General features: G+C 41.2%; 1 protein-coding gene across 1 annotated transcript in view; it reads left to right on the top strand.

Moving 5' to 3' along the window:
- RYR3 (ryanodine receptor 3) overlaps positions 1 to 13,325 on the top strand; it is a 566,641-nt gene that overhangs the window by 483,183 nt on the left and 70,133 nt on the right. The window contains exons 66-67 of the mRNA XM_063652550.1: positions 2,350 to 2,670; positions 4,932 to 5,172. Coding sequence (XP_063508620.1) covers positions 2,350 to 2,670; positions 4,932 to 5,172 — 562 coding nt within the window. The remainder of the gene's footprint in view (positions 1 to 2,349; positions 2,671 to 4,931; positions 5,173 to 13,325) is intronic.

The following is a 13,325-nucleotide window of genomic DNA, read 5'->3' on the forward strand; positions in this document are numbered from 1 at the left end:
ATAAAAGGACAGTGATTCCAAAGATTCCCCGTAACAGTCTTGTGTCTGATTCTAAGAGGACACAGCTGAGGCTGTTTTTCTAACAGCTAACTCGGAATTCATTCTGTGGGTTTATGCTGTGGCATTTGAAGTACAAAACACCCTGAATCACAAATGTTTGTTCCACTCAAGGACCAATTACGTATAAATAACTTTTAAAGGTCATTATAATGGCTCCAGTGCAGCAACCTCAAGCAACTCTGTTTTTCTTAGGCAGCGGGCAAAAAGTGTTCATGATGATGTATTGTCTATGTGACATTTAAACAAACGCACCTGAGCCTTATCGTTTATAATCCCACGGCAAATAGTTGTAAATTTCAGTTGCATCTATGGCAGTGGCATTGTTCTGTGTGTAGAACCTCAAGGTAGAACATTTGACTTCCCTGTGTTTATCTCTGAGAGTGTGTGCGTGTAAAATTATTTTGTTTGCAAGGGTCTCTCCAGACTCCCGTGATCTTGTTACCCATGACCATTGTTGTCTTGCTGCGAGATGCAGGACAGGCTCATTCTCTGCAAATGACCATATCTGACCCATAATTTCCTTCTGCAAATCACAAGAGTTCAGGGTTCTTTGGCTTTCATGCTATTAATCCTTTTCAATTGTCTGGGTTTTAAAAGATATTGGTCCACTCCTGACATCCAAGGAGGAGAGATTTTTAGCGTTGTATCCACCAAAGGGCTCTAGTGATAGCAACAAAAATCATCACCAGGGAAAGGCTAATAGTGCTTCACTGGGCCTATTCCATAGCATAAAGACTGCTGGGATCCATTACTTTGCAACTGCACATCCTGTCCAGGTAGAACCACTTATCTCAGCTGCAGATTCATTCTCTCCAAGATAGCCGGGATTATTCTGTATATCTGTTCCATGCACTGTAACCATGAGAGAAATTGAGACAGTCCCTTTCAATTGACCAGTATTCCTAAAGGCCAAGGAATTTGGTATGGCCTCTCCTATTTATTAATCCTTCAATTCCAATGGATATAAAATCTGAAAATCTAGAGAAGAAAGACCTCAAGCCAACAGTAATCCCAATGGCAAAGGGCCTGCAGGCATAACCCAATTCACTAAACGTACATTTGTATTTGCAGTGTTCTGCTTTATCTTTGGAAACGTATGAGAACTTTGCATTTGATTCCAAATATCAAAAATAATTTCCTCAAATCTTCCAGTGAACTGATGTTCTGGGAAAACACACCACATTTTTCCCGTGGCTTCCTAGACTGCCTAGCTCCTTCAGTGCCGGATGTTTTTGCCCCAGTTTGAGAAGTTTGGCCTGAGGAGGAAGTAGACACATTCTGTAGGAAGCAGTGTAGATCAATGGGTGCCTATGCAAACCTTTGGGCTTGTGGCTCTTACTCAGAATTGTCCATGCCCCTCCACTCAGAGCCCTTGTTATCTCCTAACGTGTCAGGAACTTCAGGATGCTTCCAGTCTTCCTCCCGTCTTGCAGGAAAGAGTGTCCTTTACCTTAAGGGAAGCAGGACAGATAAGCCCTGGATTTTTCTGTTTACAGTTCTTGCATCTGACAACCCTCCATGGTTGAATATTGAACTCTGTCTGTTGATACTTCAGCCCGTGTGTCCTTGTCTAGAGCAGCACCCTCAATCATTCAGGGTGAGGAAAAGATAGGGTTCCCACGATTCCTTACAAATCAGTCCTTGGAAACAAAAAGGATTAAGTGATTGACAGGGAGTCAATCAAGCCACCTCAGGTCATCCATCATTTCTATTGTGAAGCCAGAAATCAGTCCACGTGCGATGCTTTTCCCCCCAGAATTCCAGCTGGATGGAAGGTTGTTGTTTCTGGTTCAGCTGAAGGACTATTAGATGAGTAGACTTTTATTTTTCCTTTTCTAAGCCGAGGATAGATGTGATCCAGGCAATGGCACCACAACTTGGAACTAAACACTGATCAGTTGCTTTTCTCCTCTGATTACTGATTTTCCTGCAGGGGACACACTAAGGCCCAGGCAGGCAAGCCAAGAGGGAGAAGCCACGAGACTGGCTTCATCACAGGGTAGTCTTAGGAACTAACTATCCCTCATCCTTGTGTCTGCTCTACTCCTTTAACCACGTGTTTGTTTTAACCTCACCTCAACATGACATCTAGGAAGATAATGCAGCCTCTGGAAGCTGCAGTCTGTTCACAGACAGCTGGAGGACAAAAGCCACTCTACATCCAAGCTCACTGCTGTGAAGCTCTAGAAATTTATTTCTAAAGACCAAAGGAAAGGAGGGGCAGAGAGAAAGAAGCTTGCACCCACTGTGCTTTTGAATTTCTGTCCCTTTATTCTTCCTCTCAATCAGTTCTGGGGATGCCAGACACGGTGGAAGACATGTGTCCTGACATCCCCCAGCTGGAAGGCCTGATGAAGGAAATCAACGACCTGGCTGAGTCAGGGGCCCGGTACACAGAGATGCCCCATGTCATCGAGGTGATCTTACCCATGCTCTGCAACTACCTGTCCTACTGGTGGGAGCGGGGGCCTGAGAACCTGCCCCCCAGCACAGGGCCATGCTGCACCAAGGTCACCTCTGAACACCTCAGTCTCATCCTGGGCAACATTCTGAAAATCATCAACAACAACCTGGGCATCGATGAGGCCTCCTGGATGAAGCGCATTGCAGGTACCAATGCCTTTCTCCCCAGTCCCCAGCCCAGGGGCCAAGATAACTGGATTCTCTTTTCATCTCTATTATTAATTCCAAGATGTTTTGCACAAGCTCTATTCTATATTTAAACCTCCCCATACCCACCCCAGTTGCTAAACAGTAAAAAGAATTGACATATTCCTCTGAAGAGCTTCCTGGAGCCAATGCTCCTGGCCCACTCCCCTACTCATCCAGGCCCCTCAACTCTCCAGGAAGCCCTTCTTAATCAACTCCATTCAAATCCAGTGAGCATTGCTTTATTTGATTTTGGTACTCAAGAATCCCATTTGCTCTTACAGTAATAATTGTCCAGAATTTTCCTGGTAAGTAATCCTGTGTGTTTTCCACTTGTATAAAACTCACTCCCATCTGACCTACACTGTAAGTTCCTTACTGTCACTCTGCATTTGTATTTCACTCTATGCTTTCTAAGACACTGTCTCATGTGGGCTCACGGTAGTGGCACTTTGCTGTTTTTTTTTTTTTTTTTTCTTTTGCATCCCTCTAAAGTTACTTTCATGCAGCCAGCTCTCAATGAATGTTATTAGCCAATTTTCTCTTCCTGAAGCAACTTCAAAGAAAGGACAGGCTTGGAAAATCAATAACTATACTTTCCACAGTCAGGAAACCACAAATATTTTGTGTCTTCTCTGTCAAACTACAGTCCAAGGAGACAGAAGCTAAGGCAAAATTACTGCTTTTGATGGACCTATGATTTAGGTAGTGGAGTCCACCAGTAGCATCTTTACCCATATAATCTCCTGGACATGAAAACAATGGCTAGGCTAAAGGGAACTATTAATCCAACACTGGTATTTACTTTCCTGGACAAAGGAATCGATGTCCTTCTGCAGGACCAAGGAAGAAAAGTTACTGCTTCTTCCTGTCTCACAGATGAACTGAGATCAAAATTATAAATGTTTTGGGTGCTAATAGCAGCTAGATAATATAAGTCTCTGTGGACATTTGAATAGAGTTGGTGTTCCTCTATTACCCATTAGCCCTAAAATATTGTTAACCATAAGGTAATTTTTCAATGAGTTTTACTTGGTAAATCTGAATTAAGGGAAGGAAGGGTTTCAAAAAAATCTCCTCCCTTACCTCCCTAGAGGTGCGCAGAGGGAAAGTGTTACAACATGAGGGCCACTGGTGGAAACTGAAGTTTGGCCTGTTATTCCACAGGTGAATCTAGAATTCATTCGGACAGGCAACTTATTTCTTGGTGACTAAACAAAGTCAATTTTAAGTAGTAACCCCAAATCACCCACATAAGGTGTAGCCATTCCGATTACATATCTAAAGCAGAGTTGCTCATTGAAGAAGGCTAAGAAGTCACAACTTCTTGGTGAATGCAGAGAGCGCCATTAACCTTCTCTTTCTAAAAGTATCTTTTTTATAAAAGTAAAATATAAAGTGATATTTCGAAGAAAATTGCTGGAATGCAAGCTGTTTCTAACTGTAATGCCTTAAGCTAAAGACACTTTGAAAACATGAATGTGGATTATCAGTGGTTCACAACTCTCACTCACTCATTTTTTTCTTACAATTACTCTGATCTTTAAAAAAAAAAAAAATGGAAAGACATATTGCTCTTTCTCTGACTGCTTGTTTCTGCTTTTCAACTTCTAGTGATCACCCCAGCCTCTTTTTGTTCATTTATAACTGATACCAGAGTTATATCCCTCCCTCAGAGCCCAGAGGAGTCTCCAGGCAATAGGTTGGCAGGTTTCAAATGTTGAGGCTGAGGATGGTAGTCGGGTTAATGTGCTTTTAACAACAGATTGTTCTGTAAAATACAGAAAACATATATTGAGTGCCCGCTCTTAGCACAGTACTTCTTGTTAATAAAAGGCTGCCTTCAGGAAGTTTACAATCTGCTAGTGAGCCGAAAGCAAAAAGAATGGACTATAAAATAATACAAAATAGTCTGTCATGAAGAGCTAAGGGGTGTGGCACAGGCCATGTGTGCATGAGAGGTTCGAGGGAGGCAGAGGCTCCCCATGGCCTGGAAGAGCAGAGCAGGAATATGGACCTTCTCCCATAGTGGCCTCGGTCCCCCTTCCCCCCGAGGTGACTCTATGAGAGGGAAGTATCAAGGGGAAGATTGAGGAAGGGAACAAGGGGCAGGTGCCATCCTGAGTTGATGGGATTCCACGGCCTCACCTTTCAGTCATGTCTTTCATTTTTATCAATTGCCATAATACGTGAAATGACGGGGAGGCGCTTTGTAAACACAGTGTATGCACAGCCCATCATCAGCAAAGCCAGACCCGACCTGCTGAGAAGCCAATTCATCCCAACTCTGGAGAAGCTGAAGAAAAAGGCTGTCAAGACGGTGCAGGAGGAGGAGCAGTTGAAAGCCGATGGCAAAGGGGACACCCAGGAGGCGGAACTCCTCATCCTGGACGAGTTCGCGGTCCTCTGCAGAGATCTCTATGCCTTCTACCCCATGCTGATCCGCTACGTGGACAACAACAGGTACGGAGGAGACCACTGGGAGCCTGTCTGCCCCTCTGTGGGGCTAGTTTAGGCAACAGAATAAAACGGAAAGATGATGTTGAGTTGTTAACAGTGAGATAAAGGAGGTGATAGCCGCCCCCACCATTCTCCTTCCCAACACCAATGGTTCCTGCTGTGGGAGCTCTGGGCAGTGCTTTCCTGGAGCAGCGATTCTGTATGATCTGTGACATGGCCATCCCCTCCATCCTTACGGAGGGGATGGTCAAATAAAGGTAGCAGTGACCCACTTCTGCCCCTCTGCTGTTCACTAACGTATTCCTTCAACCAATACTGCCTGACTGTGTGTTAAGCGCTCTTCTAGGCTTTAAGTGATAGGAGTGAACAGAAAAGACAAGCTCTCTGGCCTAGGGAGATTTCTTTCTGGGGCTAGGAGAGGTGCATAAACAATAAACAACCCATATAAGTAAATTATATAGAATGGGGTAAGGGGAATTAGGAGGGTCAGGGTGGGGTGGGAGTTGTATTTTTAGATAGGATGTTACTGAGAAATCAACATTTGAGCAAAGACCTGAAGTCAGTAAAGTTTGGAACCAGAAAGATCTGGGGCGAGGGTATTGCAGGAACAGGAAACGCCTGGTGCAGGCGCCAAGAAAAAAGTGTGTTTGGGATGTTCAAGGGACCAAAAGGAGGCCAGTGTAGCTGAAGCAGAGGGAGGGGTGGGGAAGAGCAGTAGAAGATGTCAGAGAGGCAACATGGGGCCGAGAGTCCAGGCCTGGGACGCCACTGTGAGGACTCTGACTTTTACTCTGAGTCAGATAACAAGCCCCTGGAGATTTTGAGGGAGTCTGTAATGTGATCTGATTCACTCTTTGAGCACTGTAGCAAGAGGTGGAGGCAGTAGGGAAGGAAGAAGACCAGTGGGAGGCTCTCCATGATCCAGGCAAGAGTGGAATGTGATCCATAGAAACTGAAAGTGGATTAGCAGTGTCAGGATGTGGCAGAGAGTGATGGGGAGGGACTGCTTTATACTTCTTTTTAAGCACTGGGGTTTCCTTTTGGGGTGATGAAAACACCGTGGAACTGGATAATGATTGTAGTTTCACAACATTGTGAATGTACTAAACATCACTGATTGCAAATTTTATGTTATATGCATTTTACCAGGTTTATATATATATGTATTTTGTTTGTTTGTTTGTTTTTTTTTTGAGATGGAGTCTCTCTTTGTCACCCAGGCTGGAGTGCAGTGGCGCGATCTCGCCTCACTGCAAGCTCCGCCTCCTGGGCTCATGCGATTCTCCCACCTCAGCCTCCTGAGTAGCTGAGATTACAGGCGCACGCCACCATGCCTCGCTAATTTTTTGGTATTTTAGTAGAGATGGGATTTTACCATGTTGCCCAGGGTGGTTTCAAACTCCTGAGCTCAAGCAATCCGCCTGCCTCAGCTTCCCCAAAGTGTTGGGATTACAGATTACTGGCCTTCCTTTTTTTTTTTTCTTTTTTTTTTTTTTTTTTTTTTGAGACAGAGTCTCACTCTGTCACCCAGGCTGGAGTGCAGTGGTGCAATCTTGGCTCACTACAAGCTCCGCCTCCCGTGTTCATGCCATTCTCCTGCCTCAACCTCCTGAGTAGCTGGGACTACAGGCCCACACCACCATGCCCGGCTAATTTTTATTGTATTTTTTAGTAGAGACGGGGTTTCACCATGTTAGCCAGGATGGTCTCGATCTCCTCACCTCGTGATCCACCCGCCTCGACCTCCCAAAGTGCTGGGATTACAGGTGTGGGCCACTGTGCCCGGCCCTTTTTTTTTTTTCTTTAAGTTGATGGTGGCTGAGGCCAGGATGGTAGCAGTGAAGGTTGCCAGAAGTTATCAGATTCTGGGTCTGTTTTAAAGGTAGAGCCCTTGGAATTTCCAAATTGGGAATGAGAGAAAAGAGAAGAGTCAAAAATGATTCCAGGAATTTTGCCTGAATACATGGAAGAATGGCCTTTTCAGCAACTGAGGAAGACTGTGGATACATCAGATTTGGCCAAGGTTGGACTGAGGTCGTTGAGGGGAAGATCAGGAGATCACTTCCAGACATGTTGAATTTAGTTGCCTATTCAATAGAAAAGTGAAAATGTTGAATGGGCAATTGCATATAAGATTCAGAGTTCAGAGGAGAGGTCTGGTGTAGACATATGAATTTGGGAGTAACTGATACATTTAAGGACTGTGAGACTAGATGAGATAAGTAAAGGATTGAGGAAGGGACAGAAGAGTTCCTCAGTACTAAGAGGTCAGGCAGAAGAAGAGGAACAGCAAATGAGACTGAGAGGGAGAAACCAACCAGACAGTAGTAAAGCCAACAGAATGTTGTATCCTGGGTGCCAACTTCACAAAGAGTTTCCAGAAAGAAAGAATGACCAACTGTTTCAAATGCTGCTGGTAAATAAGATGAGAACTGAGACTGGGCATTATATTAAGCAGCTCATTAGTTATTGGTGACCTTGACAAGAGCAGTGTCTGCGAAGTATTGAAGATAAAAAGCCTCTTTGGAATGGGTTAAAAGAATGAGAGAAAAGGACTTGGATCCAGCAATACAGGCAACTTGTTCAAGTTTTACTCTAAAGGAGAACAGAGAAATGGGACACTAGCTAGAGGCAGAAGTGTGGTCAAGAGAGGAGTTGTTAACATAGGAAACTTATAGGTTGTTTCTTCACCAATGGGAAGGATTCAGTAGAGTTGGGGCCTATGATCATGTAAGAGAGAGACAATTTCTAAGGCAATGTCCTTGAGCAGGCAAAAGGTCAGCCTTAGGAAGTTCATCCACAGCAACAGACAGGAGGGCAGAGACTGTGTGTGACACACACACACACACACACACACACACCTCTACATTCAGAGAGAGAGAGGGAGAGAGGAGGTCTTTTGGGGTCCTTTTCTGATTGCTTTTATTTTCTCAGTGAAGTAGGAAGCAAGATCATCAGTTGGGGGTGAAGATGGGGAAAGGTACCTAGAGGTTTGAAGAGTAAAGAGAAGGTATGAGGTGGTTCCCAGGGAAAGTGGAAGAATAGATGGACCAGGGAGATGCAGGGTGATTACCATGTAGCATTAAGAGATCTCTGGTCATGAATTTACAGTAAGACCCATCAGCACGTTGTCTTTTTCTCCAGCCAAATTCAGCTGTCAGATATCCACCAAGAATAGGAAGTAAGTTGCGTTTAATGAGAGGTGAGGTTTTGCAAAGTGAGTATAACAAAAACAGGCTAGGGAGTTAAGGGTATATGTAAGGAGGTAATTATAAAGATTTACCGTGGAATTTAAGCTGGATGAAGAGGAGGACAGAAAATAGAAAGCCTAATGTGCATGAACAGACAAAGGATCAAAGGATTGTTGGAGAGTGGGTACTAGATAGGAGGAAGGTAGTGGACAGAGAAGGGAAATGCATGGATTTAAGCTTAGGGGATTAGGGGAGGTTGCAGTTATTAGTAATGACCATGGAATTGCATACTGAGGCAAGTGGAGGGCAAGACCCTTAGAGAAGAAATCAACAGACTGAAATGCCATGGAGCTGGAAAATCATAAACACATATATTGAAGTCACTGAGAATGAAGACTGGTGACATGTTGAGAATATCAGTGAGATATGTGCTAAAAGCATGGATAAAGGAAGGGGAATGGCTCGGATTAGTGGACACCTTGGTATGAGATGAAATTCAAAACTGGAGACTTTCGGAGACACTTTGTGGTGTGTATCTCTGTTCTGATATTGGAGCACCATTTAGAGAGGAGAGGTGGAAAAGAGCACAATATAATGAACTTACCCAAACCTGCTGCTCCCTTCTCTCAAGGCCTCTCCCCCAATCTGAGTCCTTCAGGAGGGTCACCCAGAATCCTCATTCTTTCTCTATCCCTTGCCTTCAGCCCTTCACACTGACTCTGTGCACCTTCCCTTCTCTCCCATCAGTCAGTCCCCTGGGGTGGTGGCCATATTCTGTGCTGGACAGGCTGTGTGTCCCAGTTCACCGTCATCACTTCTATTCTACAGAACTTCGAAGGTTGAAAGTCTCTAATGTCATAATCAGGCAAATTAATTCATGTCATAGGAGAAATTTTTAATGTAATTCACTCTTTCCCCAATGTTCATTTGGTGCACAAAATTTAGCTGAGTCAAAATAAATAAACAACAATTATATGAGAAATGTGAAGGCTTGTGGGAATATAAGTCTATAAAATCATAAAGCTATTGATAGGGTGAACACAGACATTTCCATTGTATCTTAGGGTATGACCGTTACCCTATTTGTGGGTTTTGTTGCATTTTTCCCTGCAACCAAATATGTGTCAGTTGTCCAAGTCCATTCTCCAGTTCTCCAACACCAATTGGGTATCCAACAATCCAATTTAATTCTAACAGTAACTACGCAGAGTTAGTGCAGATCCCACAGGTCAATGGCTCAGTTCTGCAAGACTGTTCCTGCCTCAGACACCAACCACAAATGAGTTGCCCAGGCTGCTCACACTTCTGCCCAGCGAACTGCAAATTCCATGGTTCTCATGACCTGGTTTGATAATTCACTCAGATTTGATAATTCACTGGAATATCTTATACAACTCAGGAAAGCACATTAATAATTACAGGCTTATTAGAAAAGAATCAACTCAGGAACATTCAAATGGAAAAGACGCATAGGGAAATGTATGGGTGTAGGGGAGTGCAGAACCTCTGTGTCCACCCTGGCACACACCACCCTCCCTGCCCATCAATGTGTTTACCAACCTGTAGGCTCCCTGCATCTCATACGAGCTTTTCTGTAAGTTTCATTGATAAATCACTGGCCATTGGTGATTGAGATTGAACTCAATCTTCAGCACCTCCTCTCTCCCCAGAGGTAGGGAGTGAGGCTGAAAGTTCCAACCCTCTTACCATGTGCTTGGTCTTTCTGGTAACCAGGGCCATCCTGAAGCTACCTAGCCCTTCCCCACTCAAGGGTCACTTCATTAGCATAAACCCAGGTATGGTCAAAGGGGCTCGTTATATATAATAAAAAAAAACTCCTATTCCTCAGGAAATTCCACAAGTTCTAGTAGCTCTGTGCCTGGAAACAGGGGCAAAGACTAATACATATTTTTATTATACTATACCCTTCTAAAGTTTAAAGCCCTAAAACACAAATTTGAAAATGTTTAATTTTAAGGTACCCATTATAGATATTGAAGGGATGCAGGAATATTTGGGGGAACATTGGTAACTTTTTGAGTGGTAACCCATTCTGCCATGGGCAAGAAATGAGCCTGGATATACTCATTTTAGCATTTATTTTATAAGGCAAATTGTACTTACTATTTAAAATAACCTAATTAAGATTACTTATATTTAGCATTCCAATAGAAACACTTTACACACAACACCTTACACACACACACTCTCTCTCTCTATATATATATATATACACATATATAAATATATAAATATATATTATATGTATTTATGTAAATGTATATATTATATAAATATATAAATTTAGTATACATAAATATATATAATATACATAAATATATAATATATATTTATTATATATAAATATAACATACATAAATATATATTACATATAAATATACATAAATATATATTACATATAAATATAACATACATAAATATGTATTACATATAAATATATGTACATAAATATATATTTATATATACATAAATATATAATATACACAAATATATATTTATATAAATATATACATAAATATATAATATACATAAATATATTTATATATAAATGTATAATATACATAAATATATATTTATAAATGTATAATATACATAATATATATTTATATAAATGTATAATATACATATATAAATGTATAATATACATAATATATATTTATATATTATGTATAATACATTAATATATAAATGTATATTATACATTTATATATAAATGTATAATATACATTAATATACATTAATATATAAATGTATAATTACATTAATATATATATAAATGTATAATATACATAATATATATTTATATATTATGTATAATATACATTAATATATAAATGTATATTATACATTTATATATAAATGTATAATATACATTAATATACATTAATATATAAATGTATAATTACATTAATATATATATAAATGTATAATTACATTAATATATATAAATGTATAATTACATTAATATATATATAAATGTATAATTACATTAATATATATATAAATGTATAATATACATATATAAATGTATAATATACATATATAAATGTATAATATACATTAATATATATTTATATATAAATTAATATACATAAATATATATTTATGTGAAAATTAGTATAATTTCCCATAGATAGGTAAGATAATATTTTTTATATATACATATATAAATATATATATATAAAAAAAATTTTCTTTCCTTACCTATCTGTGGGAATTGTACTCATTTTCACACACAAAAATCCCTGCTTTTTTGAGGGTCATCATTTTAGTCATTTCCCATATCATAATAATGTTAGCAGTGTAGAGAAGGAAATCGCCAGAGTTTGAAGTGAAAAATAAAAGTACAGTAAGGTTGCTCCTGGAATAGCTCTTTAATTGCATTTGTCACTATTGACGATCAAGACTCAAGACAGAGTATGTTGTACTTATGCACTGTTTGACAGTTGCTAAAAATGGCAATGTCAGAGAGTCTTTGAGGTCATCATTAATTCATTCATCCCCACTTTTCAATCTGTTCTTCCCAGAGCATCACGGTCATATGAGCCGTGCTGAGAAATACAGACTTCCAACGTGACTGCCTTTACTTTCTTCAGGTCCTCTCTTCATCCAAAAAATTAGCTGGCTTTGAATTATGGAATTGTGGCTTTGGCAGGGTTGTTAGAGGTCACCTCATCTTACCTCCCAGTGGATGGAGAAATACCCTTTCCTTTTTCCTATCGTGACTTTCTGCCTCTGGTTACTGGGAAAAGTGGAGGGCAAAAGACGACAGGGACAGCATTGCCATGCATGCAATCCCATTCTGGTTTCAGACCGTTCAAACCATTTGAGCTCAAAGGATAACTCCTACCTATCAGCTCTAATTTTACTCTCCAGAACCAGACAAAATTACTCTAATCCCTCTTGTGGCAGCTCTCTAAATATGTAACAGAGCCATCTTGGGCTTTCCTCTTCCCTGCTTTTTCTCATATTAAACCTTTGTACTTTTCTCTGCCCTGCCACAGCAGTGTGTAAAGTTTCTTCTGTGTCTGGAATACTCTTCTGAAGAGCGGCTTCTGTAGGTCAGTGTCCAGCCTGAAGCTGACCCAGAATAAGAAAGAACCAGCTGTGGTGTGCTCAGTGGGGGACACATAAGTGCTTCGTTTCCGCATGCCAGGAGATAAAAGTCAAGACGTATTAAACAAGTCTCTTTTTTTTTGAGACAGAGTCTCACTCTGTTGCCCAGCCAGCCAGGCTGGAGTGCAGTGGCATGATCTTGGCTCACTGTAACCTCTGCCTCCTGGATTCAAGCGATTCTCCTGCCTCAGCCTCCCGAGTAGCTGGGATTACACGCATGCGCCACTACGCCCGGCTAATTTTGTATTTTTAGTAGAGACAGGGTTTCACCATGTTGGTCAGGCTGGTCTTGAAGTCCTGACCTCAGGTGATCCACCCACCTCGGCCTCCCAAAGTGCTGGGATTACAGGCATGAGCCACCGCACCCAACCTAAACAAGTCTCTCTTTCTAAAAGGCAATCGTCTTCTTAGCCTCCTTCCTAGGAGTCAGAAATATTTGGAACTTAGCATTGAACTTTAAATAGTGAGATTTTTGGTGAAAACCTCTCTCTCAAACTGTTGAAGGGAGTTAGAGTAAACCCCATGCAGCAACTGCCTCAGGCTTGGTCCTCTAGGGGAGGCTTTGGAACAAAGCTGAAAACAGCTGTTACCTCCAAAGTTGACATGCTGACTGTGAACACAGGAGCATGGCTTCATTTTCTTTCAAAACCTGATTATTTGTTGTTTTTTGTTTTGTTTTGTTTTGTTTTTGTTTTTAGGACAAAGTCTCGCTCTGTCGCCCAGGCTGGAGTGCAGTGGAGCGATCTCTTCTCACTGCAACCTACACCTCCTGGGTTCAAGTGATTCTCCTGCCTCAGCCTCCCAAGTAGCTGGGATTACAGGCATGTG

This window comes from Pongo pygmaeus, chromosome 16, assembly GCF_028885625.2.
Source record: "Pongo pygmaeus isolate AG05252 chromosome 16, NHGRI_mPonPyg2-v2.0_pri, whole genome shotgun sequence".
In the NCBI taxonomy this organism is placed as follows: Eukaryota; Metazoa; Chordata; class Mammalia; order Primates; family Hominidae; genus Pongo; species Pongo pygmaeus.